The following is a 22,063-nucleotide window of genomic DNA, read 5'->3' as shown; positions in this document are numbered from 1 at the left end:
AAGGGAGAAGTCAATAACAGACGGGTATTGGGCAACTTTCTGAGGTGACAGAAATTACCTCTATCTTTTTTTTTCATTTCTTTTCTTCATCTATATGTTAATTGTCGGGGTGGCTCTAAGTTGTTATACCTAAAAAGGGTGAATTCTACTCTATGTAAATCATCCCTCAATACACCTCACTTTAAAAAACGCTTAAAGAAGTATATACATCTTTTGACTCGATGATTCTACCGCAGGAGACTCTATCTGCAAGAAGTATTCTGAAGTACGCACGGCAGTATTTTTACTAATAGTGACAAAACAGGAAAGAGGTGACTACCCTACCAGAATACGGGAACGGTTAAGTAAACCGAGATCTCTCCTTTCCACCATTAGAAATTATGTTCATAAAAAGTATGAAATTATATGTAAACATGTATAATATAAAGTGAAAAACAAAGAATACAGTACTGTAATTACAGTGTGATTACAAACTATGGAAGAAACAGGCATCACTCTCCACTAAAAAGAGAACAGAGGCTGAAACGAAATATACCATAATGATGTTGGGATTGAGATTAGAGGCAGTATCTTTTTTTTTTCCCCAAACTATCTTTAATAAGTGCTACTTTTAAAAGACTAGGCTTTGAATGCTGGCTCTGTCATTTAACTTTTTCAGCCTCCTTTTCTTCCACGCCAGCTTCTCAAGGGGCATGCAGGAACCTAAGGAGGGTGACAGCAAGCAGATAGAATAACGTGGAACTTGGAAACTTGAAAGTGGGCATGGGAGCTTTTTGTCACTACCAACTACCTGTGTAGCTTTGACCACAATGATTTAACATCTCAAAGTTTTTTCTTGTTAGTAAGACAGGAATGATAATACTTAACATTTATTGTTCACCTCCACTATTCCATCACATCTTCACTGCAACCCTTATGAAGGAGGTAATACATTGTCATCTTGCAGATGAGGACACCGGTGTTCAGAGACATTAAGTCACTAGCCCAAGGTCACTGAACCAGTAAGGACCAGAGAAGTCAGATTCAGAGGACCTGCCTCTTATCCGCAAAGCTAACTACCCAATCACATAGGGAGAGCCGAGCGTGTGTAATCATTGAGATAGTTCATCAAAGTACTTGGCAAGCTCTCAACTACCGACTGCTGATCCAGGATAAATGTTTGTTGAATTGGAATATTGCATCTGAAACAGAAATAGCTCCACAAATGAAGAGTAGCATGGCTTAATAATATTAATTCTGTCTTCTCCGAAGTGGACTCTTGTTATGTAAGTGACGTTAACAAACTTGGCCCAGAGGTCGGGCTGCACAGAATGAGATGCTTATTCATTCACTCAGCCTTTTGGGCTTGGAGATTTTACAAGCACTGACTCCACAGAGAATTTACAATAGAACTAATTTTCCTACTGTCTGCTTGGACTATCTTGAAGTCTTAAGTTCTGTATCCACGTTTGGGGCAGAGATCAGTAGTGGGAAAGTGGCTTTTTTTTTTTTTTAAAGGAGTAACTACAGAATGGAGTGTGGCATGGGGGCCAGCATACGAGAGCTTTGGCACAGACGAGGCTGAGTTCAAGGGTTTGCTTTTTGAGACCCTAAGTCAGTCACTTCATCTCTCTCAGCCTCAGTTTCTTCCTCTGTAAAATGAAGATAATCCTACTTCGCAGGGTTGATCCTAGGTTAACAAGTATTTAGTACATAAGACACACTAAAAAAGGGGTCTATAGTCACTACTCTCAGACCAGTAATGACTTTTACATTCCTTCTCGTCTCCTTTTGCTTCTTGATGTGTGAGGCTCCACGGTCACTACAGGGACCATGAAGGCTTGCACACCGAAAAGTTTAAAAGCCTTGTATTAATTAAAACCACAGTGAGATTCTACCACACACCTAATAGAATGGCTAAAAATTAAAAAGACTTGGCCACATCACACACTGGGGGAGATGTGGAGGAAACGGAACTGGCGGACACTGCCCATACGGTTCTAAAATGATACATGTATTTTGCAAAACAGTTTAGCAATTTCTTAAAAAGTTAAACACCTACCATATGACCCAGCCCTCCCACTCTTAGGGACTGACCCATGAGAAATAAAAGCCTACGACCACACAAAGGCTTGAACACATTTATAATAGGCTCCATTTATAATAGGCAAAAACTACCAAATATCCAAAACAAGCCAGATACCCATCTACAGGTGGATGAATAAACTGTGGTGTATCCACACAAGGGAATACCACTCAGTAACAAAAGAAGCGATCACTCCTTAGCACAGATGACACTCAACAGCACACATGAATCTCAGAACAGTTGTTCTGAGTGAAATAAGCCAGGCCAAAAAGAGTATACACTGGATTTCTGAAGTTTTAACGAACGCAAACTCATGTGTAGTGACAGAAAGCAAAGTAGTGGCTGCCTGGGGAAAGGGGGCAGGAGACGCAGGAGGGAGAAATGACAAAGGAGCACAAATACTCTATTTGCGGGGGAGAAGGATATATGTTCGTCATCTTGATTACGGTGAATATATATCTCACGGGTATGTATAAATCTCAGTATTTGTCAAATTGTACACGTTCAATATGTGTAGTTTATTATACATCGATCATACCTCCGTAAAGTTTTTTTCAATAAAGGCTTGGTGTGCTCAGAAAGTCATTCAAATACAGTAAATTAGATGACCAGACTGAATGTCAGTACTGTGCTGGGAATACCAGTTATGCATATTCCTTTGTTCGGTGGCAGTGCTCACAAAGCAGCCGGGAGTGTGGGCTCGGATGAACGGCAAACCTCAGTTCATGCCCACGTCTTCCCTCAGCTTGTCTTTATGACACTGGGCATGTTAATCAATCTTTCCCAGTCCCAGCTTCTCAGCTATAAGATAGAGATAATAGGGCTGCCCTGGGGGCGCAGTGGTTGAGAGTCCACCTGCCGATGCAGGGGACACGGGTTCGTGCCCCGGTCCGGGAAGATCCCACATGCCGCGGAGCGGCTGGGCCCGTGAGCCATGGCCGCTGAGCCTGCGCGTCCGGAGCCTGTGCTCCGCAACGGGAGAGGCCACAAGCGTGAGAGGCCCGCGTACCACAAAAAAAAAAAAAAAAAAAGATAGAGGGCAGAATAGGGTTGTTGAGAGGATTAATAGGGTTGTTGAGAGGATTAAACAAAATGATACACAAAGAGCACATCCCGCTCAGTACCTGCAGGCAGTAAACAGTCAAGAACCGACAGTGATTGTCCTATTTCCATGGAGCCAAAAATCTGTGACTTAAATCCAGAAACACATGATCTTATTTTTGGATTGTAGGGTTATGGGTGATGTTTATTTCCTTTCTGCTCTCTGCATTTTCTAAATTTTTAGATTGAATGTATTCTCTTTTTATACAAAACTATTTTAAGAGGAAAAAAAGACAGACTGATTTGTTTAGCTAAACTTTTCTCCAAGTCTCTGGGTAAAAACAAGATTTTTAAAAGCCAATCTCCTAAACATGACAGAGGTCAGCCCTCAGATGAAAATGTCACGGGTGGGCGGGACGGAAATGCGCTGGACTCCGAAGCCAGAAATCCAGCATCTGGCCGAGCCTGCAGTGTACCTGCCTCCTCTTCAGTCAAATCTGCGTCAAACCCACCACAAGGTCTGTTCCAGCTGTCCAACTCCCAGCTCCCACGTGCTCAGGTGAGCCACGGACACAGGTCACAGGACTCGCCTCGTCTGTTCCAGGCGCTCAGTGTCTGTTCCACAGCCCTAGTATGCCTCTCCGTCATAAATAAACAGGCATCCGCATCCCCCTGGCCTCTCCTCTGGTCTTAATGCTCTCAGGGAAGGAGTGCTCTCCCTCCCCAAGGAAACGCAGCCCCCAAATCCCACCCTCTCTGGAGCACCGTTCCATCCGTCAATTTCCTCTGCGTCCTTTCCTTGTGCCTGAAGATATGCTCACGACCCACTTCTAATAAACACTCTGTTTTTGACCCAACATCTCTCATCACCTGCTAGTCGTAGAGGCAGACTGGCTGCCTCTATTTCCTCTCCCCAGCTCCATAGAACCCGACTTCTCCACACGCCCCTACCGTCTCTCTCACCGGCGGCTCCCAGTCACCCGCCTCCTGCCCCCACACGCACAGTGGTTCTCTGCCCCAGCTGCATGGAAGGTCCTCAAGGGAGCTTCAACTATGCTAACGCCCGGCGGTTCTGATGTGACCTGCAGCCCAGCCACAGGGTCTTCTAAAGCTCCTGGGTGAGCCTACTGTGGCGCCAACGTTGAGAACCTCGAAGCTCACGCTGAGGTCCTGCCGCCAGCCCCGCAGCCATCCTCTGGCCTTGCCCTCCGGCCTCTCTGCTGCCGACCAGGGCCTCCTTCAAGCCCTCCTGCCCTTGGCTTCCTGGACACCGCACCGTCCGATGCCCCCGTCCCCTACGGCTGCTAGCAGATTCCACCTCCTCTCCCGGCACTGGATGAGGTCAAAGGTAACACTGTCCCCGAGGAGATTTACCCAAGTTCATGCATCTGCTTGGACAGCTCGCAATTAATTACCTCTCCCACTTGACCTCCTTCCTAAGCTTTAGTCCCAGGTCTGGACCAAGAGCCAGACACGTCTGCCGTCACCCAAAACTCAACTTCTCCAAAGCTGATGCACCGTCTTCCCCTCCAGGCTTCCCCATTGCTGACAAAGGGACCATCAAATGTTTTATCTAGAAAACTTAGAATTATCTTTTTCATCCTACTTCCCTGGTCCCACCGCAACACCCGTCCAGTCTCGAACTGTCCATTCTGTCTTATAGTCCACTCCATGGCCTGTGTCGAGACAGAGCCTTTGGGCAATGCTACACGTTTTACCCTCCTTTTCCTAAGCCCACTCTGGGTGAGCAGGCGAGGCCCAAGGCCCACCCCTCTCCCAGCCACCAGCCTGCCTTCTGCCACCCGAGGGTGATGTGTTCTGTGACCTACGTTTACTCCAGCTGTTCCAGGCGAATCACACACATGCACAGGAGACCATGCTATGTGAAAAGCAGCCATCCACAGACTCTGGACACACGTGTCAGAAGTAATGAGTGGTGGGAGGAGCTGCCGCCAAGCCCAGAACCTCTGACTCCGTCCACTCCCAGGAGGCAAACCCTCTGGTTTTGTACGGGCCACCAGTCCAATCTGTGCTGGGGCCAGAGATGACTTTCTCCAGTTGGAAGCTCAGTGGAGAACTTACCAAACTCTGCTCTGTCCTCAGAAAGCAGCAGAGATCTGGAGCTGAGAGAAGACAGGAAGGGATGTAGAGGCCAGAATAACAAAGAGCACTGCACCTGGCACATACTTGGCACTCGGTGAGGAATGAGTAGTAAGTGGATACGTGAACAAGATCAGGGTTGGGTAACAAGAAAACCTCCCTCACAATGTCCAGAAGTCTTCAATCACATCACTCCCAATTCCACCAACTATTTATTATGCTTTGCAATCCAACAGACATCTTCTTTTAATCATATAAATACGGGAAGCAGTAAGGGGCTAACTTAAGTGAAAATATTTCATCAGATCACCTGCCATGCACTGAAATCTGAGAAAAGTAATGGGAATTGCAGAAAGGGTGGCAGCAGGGCCATGGAGATCATCCAACACGAACTGCAGAAGGGTGGAGGAGGGGAGGGGGCCAGGTCAGTCAATGGGATGGCTATTGGAGGCCCTGGGCAGCCAGGCCTGGAAGTCACCCTGGGGAACCTGGGATCCTGAAATGGCAAAGAGAGAACAGTAGTCCATGAAAAGGGGAAGCAGAATGGAAGTGGAAGGCCAGGCCTTACAACCTCTGAGAAAATAAATACAAACTGGATCCTCCCAAGAGTGAAGACAGACTTGCTGGCTTGTTCCCCTCCAACATGTGGCCCCAGAGACAGTGAAATAATGGCTAGGGAGTAAGGGTGTCATTTCTCTGTTTGAGGACATGAAGCTCTGGCCTGTGCGGCAATTTGGTTTCTGGGCTTGGAACGAGTCACACGCAAGGGGCTACACGGTCTGACAAAGAGAAAGGTCACTCAAAGGCCTCCGTCCTCCCCCGCCCACCTCCAGACTGTCCCTGGGTGCCCTTGAGCTGCCCCACCGCACCTGGATGTTTACCCACGTGGTAAGGTGGCTCCGTGGGGAAGCCATTGGGAGTGGAAAGCTTTTCTGGGCGCCAGCTCCAGGCACGCTGAGCTTGGCACACAGAATGGGTGTGCACGGCAGAGTTCACGGTCACGCAGCTTAAGAGGGTGCAGTGAGGACCAGACAGGCTAGAAGGAGCCACTGTAGAACAAAAGCACCCATGGGTTACTGGGCAGAAAAGCTGCCTCAGAGGAAATAAGTAGCCCCTGAAATTTGGAAAGAACCTCCGAGGTTGGCTCATCCACGCTCCACCCGTGCAGGGCTCTTTCATCCGGCACCTCCCCCGCATGGGCCTGGGGTCCCCACTCAGACTCACCGCCGCATCTGGCAGCCTGCTCCACAGCTGAGCAGAGGTCTTCCCTAGAAATTTCTCCCTTGTCTTGAACTCTAACCTGCTTCCCTGTGGCTACCCAGGCTCATCCCCTGGAACAGCCCTCTTCTGCAGTGATGTCTGAGGTCAGGTAACACGCTTCTTCCTGTGGTGTCTCTCGTCTTGGTCCACCTTTAACCGCTCCTCAGAGGTGTGGTTTCCAGCCCCGGCACCACCCACTCACCCCTCCCTGCTCTCTAGCGATCAGCGTCTGCCTTAAACACAGCCCCAGAGGCAGACGCAGGTCCCTGGATGCGGTCTGCTACAGAGGAAGGCAGGGCTGGGGCTGCGGCCTGCAGGCCCTGCAGCGCACGGCCCGTGTTTGGCAGCCAAATCTTCTGACAGGCTCACAGAAGCCTGTGGGTCCCAATACCCACGTCCTAGTGACTTGCTTACACACAGGGACCACGGCGGAGCATGACGAGTGTGAGAGAGAGGCTCACGGATGCCCTGTGGGAGGGTGCACGGGAGGGCCCGGAACACCGATTCCTGGGAATCTGAGAAGAGCTGACGCCCCACCCAGCGGCCTTAGAGGACACGGGCGGTGGGGCCCACCCGAATACAGCCTGGCTTGCTTGTTCTGAGACAAGGCCCGCAGTACTCTCTCTGGTAAACAGTGTTCAGTACAGGGGAGGCCTAGATCAGGATGCCGTTTCAGCGAGGACAGAAACACTAGCTTTAAATGATGGGCTTCTCTGTTCTCGATGCCAGTCTAAGTTAAGTAAAATCGATGGCCACCCAGACAGCTGGGTCCTCCAGCTGGGTGTCAACATAGCCCACGGGCCTCAGTTGTCACTGAAGAGTCACCAGCCACATGCTCCCTCACTGCGAAAAGGAAGCACCATCTGAAAAAGTGTCTCCACAGCGCTATCTGGGAGCGCTGAACAGAACCCACGGTTCCGAGCCACCGTGAATTATAAATGAAAAGGGGGGTATCAGTGTTCCCGTGTCACAGATGGGGAAACCAAGGGCAAAGACAAGCAGGCTGGGCTTCCCTGGTGGCGCAGTGGTTGGGAGTCCGCCTGCCGATGCAGGGGACACGGGTTTGTACCCCGGTCCGGGAGGATCCCACATGCCACGGAGCGGCTGGGCCCATGAGCCATGGCCGCTGAGCCTGCGCGTCCGGAGCCTGTGCTCTGCAACGGGAGAGGCCACAACAGTGAGAGGCCCGCAAACCGCAAAAAAAAAAAAAAAAAAAAAAAAAGACAAGCAGGCTCACCCAAAGGGCTAGGCTCCAGCAGCGCACCGACCGTGGGACAGTACCCATGGTCTCCCTAGAAAACCCGGAGGCTGCCAGAGCCATGTTATAACTGTTTCTGATAAACAGGAAACTCTTAGTTCCAGAGAACAGCAGTACGTGCAGCTGTCTTTCCCGGGACAGAGTCAGTCCTGGCTCTACCACTGGCAAACCGGGTCACGTGGGAAATCGAAACGGTTCCTTAGAGGAGGACTTTGCCTTCTTTGGAAGCATACCCCTCCCACTTCTCCACTCTTGTGTGGCCACAAGAGACGGCAGGTCATCTAAGGTCAAGGCTGAGAACTCCCATCTTTGGAGCCGGGAAGGTGGGTACAGTTCCATCTCTGGCTGTGTCATTTCCAGCTGTAAGACCTTCAAGAAGTTACTCAACCTTTCTAGGGTTGTTTCCTTATCAAAAGCAGACAGTACAACCACCTTCAGAGGATTAAGTAAAACAAGCCCCCCTGAGGTGCTTGGCGTAGAGCCTGGCTCTCACAAAGCAGGCAGCCAATGGCGATCAGTAGCGTCATCGCACCAGAGCCTCAGGGCCAACGACGGGGAGGCAAAGAGACCAAGGTGACCCTTGAAGGGGAAGAACACTGTGATTCAACCACTGGGTCCTACCAGGGCCAGATGTTCTATAGTGTCCGTGCACTCCGCCGGTACCTTAGATTGTCGTATAGGCATCTGTTGTCCAACTGCAGTGATGCTCCCGGGGACAGGAGCTGTGGCTCAGTCATCTGGGCAAGCCTCACAGCAGCTCGTGGGGCACCTTGCAGACTGTAAGTGCCCAACAAATTTCCAGAAGTCAAAACTAAAACACTCTGTACACTGACCTTCCAGGCAAGCACACAGAGAGAACAGGTCTGGGGAAAGAAATGAGGAAGGAAAGGGGGCTGACCTGACCAGCCAAGGGGCAGACCCTACAGCAGATCTGAGCTTGGGGACTAAGGACTCTTGATTCCTACAATGCACTTAAGGAAAAATAAGGCTGAATTCTTTCTGTAATTCGCTTCCCCAATCATGTGGACATTCAAGCCTATTTCTGTCACTTTGTAACAGTAAACACGTTCTCACCAGTAGTTTGTTTCTCCCGTTTCCGTCCATGCTTTGCAATGAGAAATCTTTTTTAAAAATCTGTCTGTGGTTCAACTTAAGAAGGTCAAAAATGTCAATATTCCTTTCCTTAGGGAAAAGAAATCTCGGCCCATGACTCAGGATTTAGACATTCATCTAGAGCCCAAGCCCTAACAACATGCAGTAGAACGTGTCTGACGTAGACTCTATGCAAGTACAATCTGAACTAAAGAAAAACGTTTGTAAATATGAGGCTGAACCATATGAGTTTTCTATTTTTGTAGGAGAAACTAACAATGGTCAAATATTAAATTTCATTGATAGTCACATGTCCATAATTCCACATGGTTCCATTTAATGTTTACAAATGAGTTGTTCTATTTCCTTTCTAGTGGATCTGAAAGCTCAAATCGAATCCGTGAGGAGGGGGACTTTTTCTCATCTTTTTCTAATTTTCTTCACCGTACCTGCCACTGAGCACTTACTGGGCACACAATAAACATTCCTGAGCTGGAAAGCAGAAGCAGCAGCTGTGAGCGGGGCAGTGAAGCCTACAGCACAGCTCACGGGCAGAAGGCAGAACAAGGACACGTCCCTCCAGGGACTAAAACAGTCGAGTGATTCAAAAGTACACAATAAACCAAAACCATGTGCAAAACAGAAAGCCAGGGAGGACCTTTACCACCTCCGACAAAAGCACGGCCCGGGCACGGGCGGAGCGCCTGCGTGCCCACCCACAGCCCCACAGCCTCACGTGGGCTACAGGGAAATCCAATACTCTCACGGGCTTCACAAAGACACCGAGCCAGAGGAAGAGCAAGCAGGGTGGGTTGCATTAAGCCCCAGAAACCGTGGTGCAACTTGCTGGCACAAACGGCCCACACATGCCGAGACAGAGAACCCAGACTGCATGAACACAGGACTTACGGGGGCATCCCCTCGGGGGGCATGAAGGCGTTAGGGGCCGCTGCCTTCCTTGAGGAAAGGAAGGCAGTTTTCTACGTTGCTCAATTCACGCGTGGAAAAATGACAAGTCTCAGGTCTAAAAGAAATCAGGCCACAAGTCCGAAGAGGCCAAATCAACTCCGGGGGAGGCTGCGCTGAGCGAAAACCTCTCCCAGCCGAGCCTGCCTCCAGGAATGGGGAATTCTCCACCCTCTCCTGGTATCTGCAGCAGCCCCTGCCTGGCCTGGAGCTCAAACCTGAACCAGGAGAGACAAAAAGCAAAATCCAGGGCTCTGGGCAAAGGGGCACAATGCTGTGACGAGTCCTTTGCACTGAGGACAGTGCACAGCTGGAGGGCATCCTGGACCTCCTCCCGTCCAGCCCCAGCTCCCTGCAGCCTCCAGAAGAGCACTCAGGCCGCCACAGAGCCGGTTAGTAGCAGAAGAGGCACAGCTTGAATCGGGACAACAGGACTCTGAGTCCTCTCTGCTCTGCACGGCACTGTCGCTACTTCCCAAAGCACCCGGCACAATGTAATAGACAGGGCTTGGGCTTTAGAATCAACTGGATCTGGTTCAAATCCTGGCTCCACCCCTTTCCAACAGTAAGTAGAGTGAACCCTGTGACACTCAGTTTCCTCACCTGTAAACTGGGGACAAGTACCACCAATACACTGAAGGACTGTTGTGAGAATCAGAGATAGTGTATACAAAAGAGCTGGAGCACGGATGACAGTAGAGCAAGGGCAGCCATCATTTTGTCTCCAGAGGCCCACAGAGTCTGTATTCCTGCAGAAAGTCTTGTTGGAGGAAGCCGTTCCTCCAGCCCCTCTGGGGATGTGGTCGCCATTTTAGATTAGGATGCTCTCGCCAGCCAAGGAATAAAGGACCCAAGCCACACCAAGACTTTTCACTCAGCAATGCAAATTTACTTCGTTTGCTTTAAGACTTACTTATCCACCTATTTCTGAGGACACACAATGCTTTAAAAACTTAATAAATAACGCAACATTAGATAATCAAGATTAAAACAGAAAGGATAAGAAGGATAAATGTTAGGGGGCTAGAAGATGAGGCCAAAAGGGAAACAGGCTGGGTTGCGGGGATCTGATTTTTCTGTCTGACGGGAGAAAGCAGCCCATAGAATCCGTGTGGCCAGGACGTACCCAGCCAGGCTTAACTTTACAGGGAACTTCTTTAACCTGAGAGCCATGGAGAACAGCAAAGCCATGACTGACAACTCAGAGCTGGAGAGAGCTGGACCACCCCGCCCTCTGTCCTCCCAGGGCACCAGCTCTCCCTATTTTGGGAGAACAGGAAAGCAGCCATGGTTCCAGTCTGAACCATTCATCACACTTGCACCTATACATTTTCAGAATAAACAACTTAGAGTCAACTTCTAGAAAAGTCCCAGGAGAGCAATAAAAGCGGTAATGGGAGAAACTATTATTCAGACCAAGAAAAAGTATAAACAAGTTTAATAATAGGTTTCGAGGTAAAGATAAGAAATTATGGGTCACGGCATTCCCTCATCCCAACCCAGGCCGGTACAGCATTGGGAAAAATGCCTGCACTGGTGACAGAGGGGTTCCTACTCTTCAATGGCCTCTCCTAACAATGTGACCTGCTGGGGGGAAAGATGGCAACTGAAAACTTCCACTCGTGGAAGCAGTTCTACTTCCTAAATCGAATCCTAAGTAGAAACAGACTGTTTCCTTCTTTTTGCAAAGAGCAGCTTTCCAGGAAATGTAAAGTTGGCCTTGGGGGTGGGATTTAAGACCAGTCATGTGAGCATTCCATACCCCTAAGTCCCTAAAGTTGGTAACTAACAGTCCATCCAGGGAAACCAGAGTGAGGTTGAAATCAGAACAAAGAGCCTCCTGTGGGCTATGAAGCAGGCCTGTTATCAGCTCCGTCTCCAGGGCATGGGGTCAAAGGAAGCGGAGCGTGCACTGCTGCCGGGGCTGCCCAGCCAGCTCCAGCCTGCAAGAGACGCCTCTCCAACTGCAGAGATTACAGGCCTGCTGGCTCTGTCACATTCAGTTTTCAGGATTAAGAGGAAGGGCCTTTAATCTGGGCAAATCAGGAGAAGGCAGAAAAGTCAGTCAACGAAGTAAGGCATGCTTAGGGCTTTTAAAAAAAACTTTAAAAACCTAATTATCACTGGAACAAATGATATCTGGGATTTACTTCAAATAATGGGGAATAAACTGGTTAGGAAGGCAAATGAAACAAGATTGGCTACAAACTGGTAACTGTCCCAGATGGACCATGGGTACATGGGATTTTATTTCACTATTCTCTCTACTTTTATATGTTTGAAATGTTCCGTTACAAATTTTAAAAATCATACCTTATTTATTGTGAAAATTTAAGTAAATATAAAATAACACAAAGAAGAAAATAAAAACCACACCTAATCCTATCACCAGAGACAATTGCTGTTAACACTTTGGTCTATTTATTTCCAATCTTTTCCATATTTTTCTTTCTTTTGTTTGCAAAATAGGGTCATATATCTATGCTGTTTTATCACGTGCTTTCCTTTCCTCTCTTAATTTATCTTAAGTATTATTCAAGTGCTCAAATATTCTTTTAGGGTGTGATTGTTATAGCCTTTCATCAATAGACAGGCCATAATCTATTTCCAATATTTAGCAACTATAAAGAAGGCTGTAGTTAACCAGGAAGATGACGTTATAAATAGGTGATTTCAAGTGAGAAAGAAATTGCTTGATAGGTACCCAAACACACACTGACAGCACAAAGGAAAAGAAATGGTGAGAATAAAAGCTGGGATCTCATCGACTGCGTAATTCCAAGCAATTAGTAACTTTCCAGGGACGCCCCACGACAAAGGCCAAGGTGGGGAATAAGAGAAAAATGCCAAAAGATATAAAACCGAAACACACACTAAAGTGCCTCTCAGGCCAACAATAATTCGTAACCAGGTGCGGGCACTGAGTTGAAGAAATCTGCTAGCATCTGCTTTGAAGCACTCGAGTCTTGAAATACTGAGTTTTCAAAGGGAAGGATATTTTCATGGGTCTGGGATGGCACAGGAAGGTTCTGTGGGCTAAAGAGCGAATCAAACAGCTTCTCGTGGACCACTGCGCCTCAAGCATTCCATCATGCCATTTGGATTCATCTAATTAAACAGAATTAATATAACTGCACAGTGCGTAGGCTTGTCACTGGGTTCTTCCCTTCAAGCCTTAAAAGACAATTTCCTCCCCCGGAAAGAAAACCCACAATATTCCCACGATGGGGAGATAAGAGGGATCTCGCGTTTTCCCTGCACTATTTATTCCTGCCAAGAGTGGATTTGGCAGGATGTCCCTGAATATAACACCCCATACAATCAATAATCTGAATGCCAGTCAAAAACATAATTTTTCTTTCTGAAGTAAATCCGTAAACTGTCTATTCTGTGATGCACTTGAAAGATTCAGAGCTGAACACATTCTAGCTGTGTCCCATCTGCCTTTCTTGGGCTGCTACGAAGCATCAGGGGCCTCTGAATCAAACCGTTCTGCTCTAGCCAGCGGCTGGGCAGGGGCCGCTCTGCAGCCGTCCTGGGTAGGGGGTCACTGTGAGACCGTCCTCTCCGGGGTGGCCCCAAGGACACAGGGACGGGCAGAAAGGCAGTGGGACCAAGAAGAGGACTGAGGAAGCTGTGCTTTCTTCACATCTTTCTTTCCCCTTATCCCTCCTGTCTACCATTTCAGTTTTTTATTTCGGAAGGGACAACCGTGACTCTCTTTTCATTTTGTCGAGGACCAAGAGGAGGAGAAGTGAATCTGTGACACACTAAACACAGGCTCTCTGAGGTCAGACGTGCGGCCTCTCCAAACTGAGTTCTAACCTCCTTACCCAGCCCTCCCCCAGACATGAGCATCCCAACCACCGCCCTGTTGCTGAGCCCACCAAAATGGTCAAGAAAGCATTACCAATTATGCATGGTATATGGTGACCACTATGGAAAAAATGTTAAAGTATGTGCTAGAATAGCAAATTCAAGAGTGATATTTATTTTTATCTTTTGTTATTGTTATCGGGCTGTCTTGATATAGAAAATTATGTTAAGAATAAGTTATTACCAACATCCCATTTACATATTTTGCTGAGATTGGAATGTCTCAAAGCATGAGTTCATTTCTGACCTAAGTCTGTGTCCTCCCCTCTGGATTCACATATCACAGAGAAACACGAGAAAAACAAACAAACAGAAAGAAAACCAAAGATGACAAGCGCTTCTCTTTTTAGCTGGATTCCCCAACAGAGCACTCTTTAATGTTTACCAAAATTGGGCCATAAAATTCTACAAGATTCTATGCATATGGCTTGACCTTTTCTGCCCCCTGCTCCCTGTCCCCAAAAGCAGCAAAAAAGCCAAACATAGAAAAAAGGAACATCTGTCTGCTGGCAAAGACAACATCCCATTGTACACAGCCACACCCTGACACAGACACACACCAGCCCTAAGCCACCCCTGCACGCCAGCTGGTTTGACTTCTGTAGATCTTCCCAAGGGCCCACCGAGCTCACCCTCTGATGCAAGAGTGGACAGGAGGCCACAGGCTGCAATGACCCAATATCTGCAGGCAGTGCCAACGCACATCACCCACACCGACACCTCTCCGTCGACCTCCCACGCAGGGGCAGAGCCAGAAGGGAAGGTTACCTTGCAGACAGCCGCCTGGAGCACTGCGTCAAAGCCGCCCTCGGGGGCATCGCGGTTCCGGGACACCCTCTGCTTCCGCACTTCCTCGTTGAAGCTGTCCACTCTGTCTGTGAGAGGCAGCAGATGGCGGAACCCAAAGGAGGGGACACAGTTTGGGAATAGCTTGTAACTGGAGAGAAAGAGGAGAAGAGTCACTTTTCCTTCCTTGTCCCAAAATCTTAAACAACCAAGTAACTCTGCATTTACTGAGTGCCTTGAACGGCACCAACGAATACTCAGCACCTACCACACACCCCTGGGACAGACACAGTGGGGGAGCACAGAGAAATAACCTAGTCCCTACTCTCCAAACACAAGCTCTAAACTGCGGGCGAGACAGCACATACCAGGCTGTAGGTGAATGAAATGGACAAATGGGTCGTAGGAAGTAGCGGTTAACAGTGGGCTACCGCGGTCAGAGGAAGGTGTCACGGAGGCGCCCTGACGCGGGCCTTGGAAGATGCAAGCGCCTGGTGGGACAGGCACCGCAGCCTGGGCGGCACCGAGGGGAAGGAAGGCTCTTACAGGCTGAGGAAGGCGGGCCCTGTCGAGTGAGGGCAGCGTGAGCAGAGTGACTCTACGAAACCAGCTTCTTACATCGACTCTGCTGCTGCCACGTGATAAAGGATCACATAACCCCTTCGTGTCCACCCACTCAGAGACCACCAGGACGTGCTGGCAACCGAGCAAACACTAAATGCAACAGGAATGAAAACGTTCTGTTTCTTCGTTCATTTATAAATACTGGAATGATAAAGCATCAGCTCTCCTAGACGCAAAGAGAAATCACTGAGAAGCAAACCATCTTCGAATGGAAAATGCTACCTGGAAATCTGGAAAGAGGGCAGTATTGCACCTCAATAGGAGGTTAATGCCATGTCTTTCTCCTGAATATTGGGTGTTCTCATCTTCAGTTTGCAGTGCAGATGGCCCCATTCCTGGAGGAAGTTACAGCCCAATCACATCTGCAGGAGTTTCACTTGGCTATATAACCAATGAAATAGGAAGAGGGGCCTTACATTGTTTCCAAAAAGGTTCACTGGGTAAAAGGGGAGAGGGAAGTGCAAATGCAAGGGCCCTGTGGCAGAAGGGAGCACAGAGAGCCCAAGGGCAGAGGGAGGCCAGTTAGACTGCAATGCAGGGAACAAGGGCAAAGATGAGCTATGAGGAGGCTGGGGAGGCAAGCTGGACCAGACTGTGCAGGTCCGTGGCCATGTTAAGGAAGCCTCTCTTTCAGAACTAAGACAGAAAGCAAACACCAACAGAGAGGCATGAGGGGAAGGCTTCGTTACCTACCCAATTCAAGCCGTGTGCGTGGGAAGGGAAACAGGCTTAGCAACTCCTAGCAGCTCCTGCCTCACTGCCATCAAGAAGGGCAGCTGGGGCAGGTCTGAGAGGCTCCCCTCCTCCCCGAGAGAGGCAACCTTGGGCTTTCTAAGAGGTTCTCTCATCCCCTCTAAGGGCCTACGGTACCTGCTCCAACAGTCACTCACAGTAAGCCACCTCTGCAGGGTCAACCCCACTGCCATGATGGCCACGGTGCCTCCGGACAGGGAGAGCTGCGAGCAGCTGTCCCCACTTGCCGTCCCTTTGTTTCACTCCCTCCTCCTTCCCCAAAAATCTTCACCCGCCCCTTGTGTTTGCACAGGTCAGGCTCTTCTGTAACCCATGCCACCCAAACTTTCTATTCTCATCTCAGTTCCCCATAAAGACAAAGGTCATGGAAATTGCATTCCCAGCTGGAAGCAGGAAGTGAGCTGAGGTCCCATCATAGTCATCTGACAAATAGATGGGCCCAGGAGGAAGGAAATGTACACAAACTCTCACTCCCCTCCCTCACCCTCTGAGCAACTTCACCCTTCTGTGCTGTGCTGGGCCATGGCTGCGGACTTCAGGTGTTTACTGTCTCGGTTGACGGGTCGGTTGAGGAAGGGAGAAGAGGAACAAAACTATGACTGCTGCTCAATGAGAAAACCAGAAAAGCTGTGAAAAGCTCAGCTAAATTAGTTCAGCGTTCTTTACCTCTTCCCTTCCTGCAAAGGGGAATAAGTAGATATATTTTTACTGTGGAGAATTACTATTAATAATCAGGAACTAGAAAATGTGTTTGCCAGAGAGAAGACTTCATTGCAGAGAATTTATTATAACCAAACCAGAATCACCTCTTAGTGAGAGGAAAACAGCTTTGTCACACAGGCTCTGTTGAATGTCTCCATAGTCTCTGGAAAACAATGTCAAACTGTGTCTAATTTAACCCCTGGAAGAGCTGTCTGAGCGACCCGAAGATCTGGGTGTTTGAGGGTCTCATGCCAGGAAGCCCTCCCACCCCCAACTGTGTCTGTGCCACAGGACCCCAGTTCAGGGCCGACTAAATCTTTACTGGATTAAGAATTATGAACCAGGAAGATGAATAAAATATATATGCTTAAAGAGCCTGGGGGAGCATGTATGTATAAAAAGTGAATCCTATTTGCAGATGCTAGATGTAGGCAAAGCCAAAAAACAATCTAATGCTTCAGGACAATACTGTGGACCATGGGGCTGACAGGGCAAGACCTCTCCTCTCCCTCTAAACAAAGAGAACTGCTGGGTAAAAATCTAATCCTCAAAAATGTTAATATGTAGCCAAGACTGGAAGCTTAGCGGGGAAATCCCAGGTGCCAGGAACGGAGAGAAAAGCATTGCACAAATGAACGGACTTAAACTAGGTGGGAAGTGAGCAAGGATCTCCTGGCAAAGGGATCCCCCACCCCCCCACCCTAGCGTGCTGGGGCCTGACAAAGGTCTGGGGCTTGGGGCCAGGTTCTAACGGGGACAGATGATGGACCTCAGGCCAGCGCAGGGCAGAGCACTGGAACAGGGCTCTCTGCATAAAGATGAGTGTTACAAAGAGCTGCCCTGTCACTAAAATCAAACCCAGAAAAATTCCAGCCACTGGCCTGGGAGAGAAGCAAGGAAGATGCACTCTGGGCTCATGGTGAGATGAATCACCCATAAAGATTGTAACTCCAGGCCTAAACAAGTCAGAATTCATTACTTTTACAAGGAAGGAACCCCCCTGCTGAGAAATAAACAGAACTAGTCCCACAGTGAAACCCAGAGGATCCTAGCATCAGGGAACCGAAAACCACCCTGCAGGGACGTCAGTACCCCTGGGGCACGTGATCCCCTAATGGAAAACAACCTCTGATGAAGAGGAACTAATGAAAAAGTTATAGACCCCATGAGAAATAAACTACCATGAAGGAATATCAGCAAATTCAACCAACTGCAGGATCTGCAGTTCAAGAAACAGGTAACACAATTATCTAAAGTACATTAAAACAAAGATATTTAAAACATTCAAGGAGAAGGAAAAAATACCAAAGACTAGAATGGGATATTATTAGGAAGAAAAAACAATCAGAAGGCTATGAAAAAATAGTATGAAAAACAGAAGTCTAAAAGAAAGAACCAAATAAAAAATAGTCACTCAAATTCAAAAATGAAACTTCAGTGTATGGATTAAAAACATTGAAGAACAGGGTACTGCCACAAAAACCAAAATACAGATCAAAGGAACAGGATAGAAAGCCCAGAAATAAACCCATGTACCTATGGTCAATTAATCTATGACAAAGGAGGCAAGACTATATAATGGAGGAAAGATAGTCTCTTCAATAAATGGTGCTGGGAAAACTGGACAGCTGTATGTAAAAAAATGAAATTAGAACATTCTTGGGACTTCCCTGGTGGCGCAGTGGTTAAGAATCCACCTGCCAATGCAGGGGACACAGTTTCGAGCCCTGGTCCGGGAAGATCCCACATGCCGCACAGCAACAAAGCCTGTGCGCCACAACTACTGAGCCTGCGCTCTAGAGCCCGCGAGCCAAAACTACTGAGCCCGCGCGCCACAACTACTGAAGCCTGCATGCCTAGAGCCCGTGCTCCGCAACAAGAGAAGCCACCACAATGAGAAGCCTGTGCACTGCAACGAAGAGTAGCCCCTGCTCGCCACAACTAGAGAAAGCCCGCACGCAGCAACAAAGACCCTACACAGCCAAATATCAATAAATAAATAGACTTCTTTTTTAAAAACATTCTTTAATACCATACACAAAAATAAACTCAAATGGATTAAAGACCTAAATGTAAGACCAGATACTATACAACTCTTAGAGGAAAACATAGGCACAACACTCTGACACAAATTGCAGCAATATCTTTCTCAAGCCATCTCCTAGAGTAAGGGAAATAAAAATAAACAAATGGGACCTCATTAAACTCAAAAGCTTTTGCACAGCAAAGGAAACCATAAACAAGACGAAAAGACAACCTGCAGAATGGGAGAAAATATTTGCAAACGGTGCGACTGACAAAGGATCAGTCTCCAAAATTTACTAACAGCTCATGTGGCTCAATATCAAAAAAAACAAACAACCCAATCAAAAAATGGACAGAAGACCTAAACAGACATTTCTCCAAAGAAGACATACAGATGGCCAAGAGGCACATGAAAAGATGCTCAACATAACTAATTATTCGAGAAATGCAAATCAAAACTACAATGAGCTATCACCTCGCACCCGTCAGAATGGCCATCATCAAAAAGTCTACAAATAATAAATGCTGGAGAGGGTGTGGAGAAAAGGGAACCCTCCTGCACTGTTGGTGGGAATGTAAATTGGTACAGCCACTATGGAGAGCAGTAAGGAGATTCCTTAAAAAACTAAAAACAGAGCTACCATATGATCCAGCAATCCCACTCCTGGGAATATATCTGGAGAAAAACATGATTCGACAGGATGCATACACCCCAATGTTCATTGCAGCGCTGTTTACAATAGCCAAGACGTGGAAGCAACCTAAAGGTCCATCAACAGATGAAAAGATGTGGGAATTCCCTGGCAATCAGTGGTTAGGACTCTGCACTTCCACTTCAGGGTGCACGGGTTCAATCCCTGGTTGGGGAACTAAGATCCCACAAGCTGCGTGGTGTGGCCAAAAAAAAAAAAAAAAGATGTGGTATATATATATATATATACAATGGAATGTTACTCAGCCATTAAAAGAATGAAATAATGCCACTGCAGCAACATGGATGGACCTGGATATTATCATCCTAAGTGAAATAAGTCAGACAAAGACAAATATCATATGATGTCGCTTATGTGTGGAATCTAGAAAAAAAATGATACAAATGAACTTATTTACAAAACAGAAACAGACTCACAGACTTAAGAGAACTGAGCTTATGGTTACCAGGGGAGAAGGGGGGGGGCGGTGGGGATAGATTGGGAGTTTGGGATTGACATGTACACACTGCTATATTTAAAATAGATAACCAGCAAGGACCTACTGTATAACACAGGGAACTCTGCTAAATATTCTGTAAAAACCTAAATAGGAGAAGAATTTGAAAAAGAATAACTACATGTATATGTGTAATGGAATCACTTTGCTATACACCTAAAACTAACACAACATTGTTAACTGACTATACTCCAATATAAAATTTTTTTTAAAAAACTGAAGAATAAAATGATAAACTGGAAGAAATTTTCTATTATGAAGCTAAGGGAAAGAAAGAGGTAGAAGTTATGGGAGAAAAATTTAGAAACATGAAGTTTAGAATGAGAGGCTCCAACACTCACCTACTAGCGTTAGAAAGAAAATGGAGAGAATCGGAGACAGGAGTCAGAGATGATGTCTGAAATTTTTCAAGAATAAAGCTATGTTCTCAGATTAAACAAGCAGAGCAAGTTCTGAGCAATGCAAATAAAAGTACTAAATCCAACCCAGCCACATTGGAATGCATATCATTATAGGACATGAAAAGCACAGGGAAATATTAAAAGCCACCAGAGAGAAGGAAAACCATTAGATAGAAGACTTTTCATCAGCCACAGGACATGCCAGAAGACAATGAAATAATACCTTCAAGGGGGTGAAGGAGTACCATGACCTCTTGGAAGAAATACAAAGGGTAAGAAGAAATATAAATGATGAAGGATGAAATGTATTATCTCACTTGCAAAGATTTTTACAGATGTATTTCTATTTTTCGTGTGTGTGGTGAGAACCCTTAAGATGTACTCTCTGAACGACTTTCAAGTATACAATTGTATATTTCGAGTGCAGTACTGTTGCCTATCACCACCATGCTGTACATTAGAGCTCCAGAATGTATTCATCTTATAACTGTACGTTTGTACCCTTTGACCAACACTTCCCGCTTCCCCGGCCAATCACCGCTCTACTGTCTGTTTCTATGAGCTTGGCCTTTTTAGATGCCACATATAAATGAGACATGGCGTGTATATCAGCAACAGCCTAATACCTCTAACAAAAGAAAAAGTGTTCAGAACCAGAAATAACAGGCCGGATTAATCCATCAAATCCTGTACCAGTGAATATCATGTGACGCTTCCCAGGAACACTATTTCTATTACTCAGAATACAATTAGACAGTTCTTTAATCTGACGATTAAATTACTTTTTTTTTCTCTCCTTATGGCAGCCCTGGTACTACTTACTTCAGCTCTGGCATTTCTGGTTCATTCTAAGATGGGAGGGGATAAGTCTAGGATTTTGATCCTTTGGCCGAAACATCCGGAGCAGGAGGCGGGACAAACCTCAAGAAAGCCCCACAAAGGGCTTCCCTGGTGGTGCAGTGGTTGAGAGTCCGCCTGCCGATGCAGGGGACACGGGTTCGTGCCCCAGTCCGGGAAGATCCTACATGCCGCGGAGCGGCTGGGCCCGTGAGCCATGGCCGCTGAGCCTGCATGTCCGGAGCCTGTACTCCGCAACGGGAGAGGCCACAACAATGAGAGGCCCACGTACCGGAAAAAAAAAAAAACTGGTTCTCTTCTGAGATGTCCTGCGCAGGTAGTTAAATCACTCCTCCTGACTCCCCATCTCCCCAAAACTTCCCGGGGCTACTGCTGCTGCTTCCACACCACCACAGGAGAAAAAACCTAACAGAAGGTACCGTTGAGAGAGAACGCTGTGATTTTTCTCTCCACATGAGCTGAAGGAAAAGAACAGACAAGGATCACAGACGGCAACTACGGAGCCAAGCATGGAACTCAAACTGAGACAGGAAGACAACAGGACAGCCATTTTGGAAAAGGACCAAGGGAACGACCTTGAGAAAGCGGGCTTGACAGGCCAGAAAAACAGCACCTAAAAGCTTGGGCTTCTGAGACAACCACCAGAGACTCACAGGAGTAAAAGATTAGCTCTATCTCTGTTCCACTGACATCTGTACATGGTTTCCAAAGGACAAAAGCGGAACTATAAATCCGCCACCTAGCAGAATTGCCGAACTCCCAGTTCCCTGAAAGATATAGATAAAAGCTTGACACGCATTCCTAAGGTGTTTTAGCAGGAAGCAGGCCCCCAGATGAAAACTGCCGACTGCGGGCACATAGACCCCAGACTGCTTGAAGCCTGGAGGTTGATGACGCTCCAAACTTCAACTCCATGCCAACCAATCCAAGAACTGAGCACAAGCTGCTCAGGCACCCTGTGGCCTCCTCCCTCACACTGCCTTTAAAACCCCTTCCCAGAAAGTCCTCGGGGAATTGACACTCTTTTCCACCTTCTCCCTCGTGCAC

At 47.4% G+C, this 22,063-nt stretch overlaps 1 protein-coding gene across 5 annotated transcripts in view; it reads right to left on the bottom strand.

The window, feature by feature from the left end:
• ITGB5 (integrin subunit beta 5) overlaps nucleotides 1-22,063 on the bottom strand; it is a 126,346-nt gene that overhangs the window by 54,183 nt on the left and 50,100 nt on the right. For all 5 annotated transcript variants that reach the window (XM_033855724.1, XM_033855726.1, XM_033855725.2 and 2 more), the window contains one exon: nucleotides 14,427-14,595. In XM_033855724.1, coding sequence (XP_033711615.1) covers nucleotides 14,427-14,595 — 169 coding nt within the window. The remainder of the gene's footprint in view (nucleotides 1-14,426; nucleotides 14,596-22,063) is intronic.

This window comes from Tursiops truncatus, chromosome 4 (genome assembly GCF_011762595.2).
Source record: "Tursiops truncatus isolate mTurTru1 chromosome 4, mTurTru1.mat.Y, whole genome shotgun sequence".
Lineage (NCBI taxonomy): Eukaryota > Metazoa > Chordata > Mammalia > Artiodactyla > Delphinidae > Tursiops > Tursiops truncatus.
This window is presented reverse-complemented; position numbering and strand designations above follow the sequence as displayed.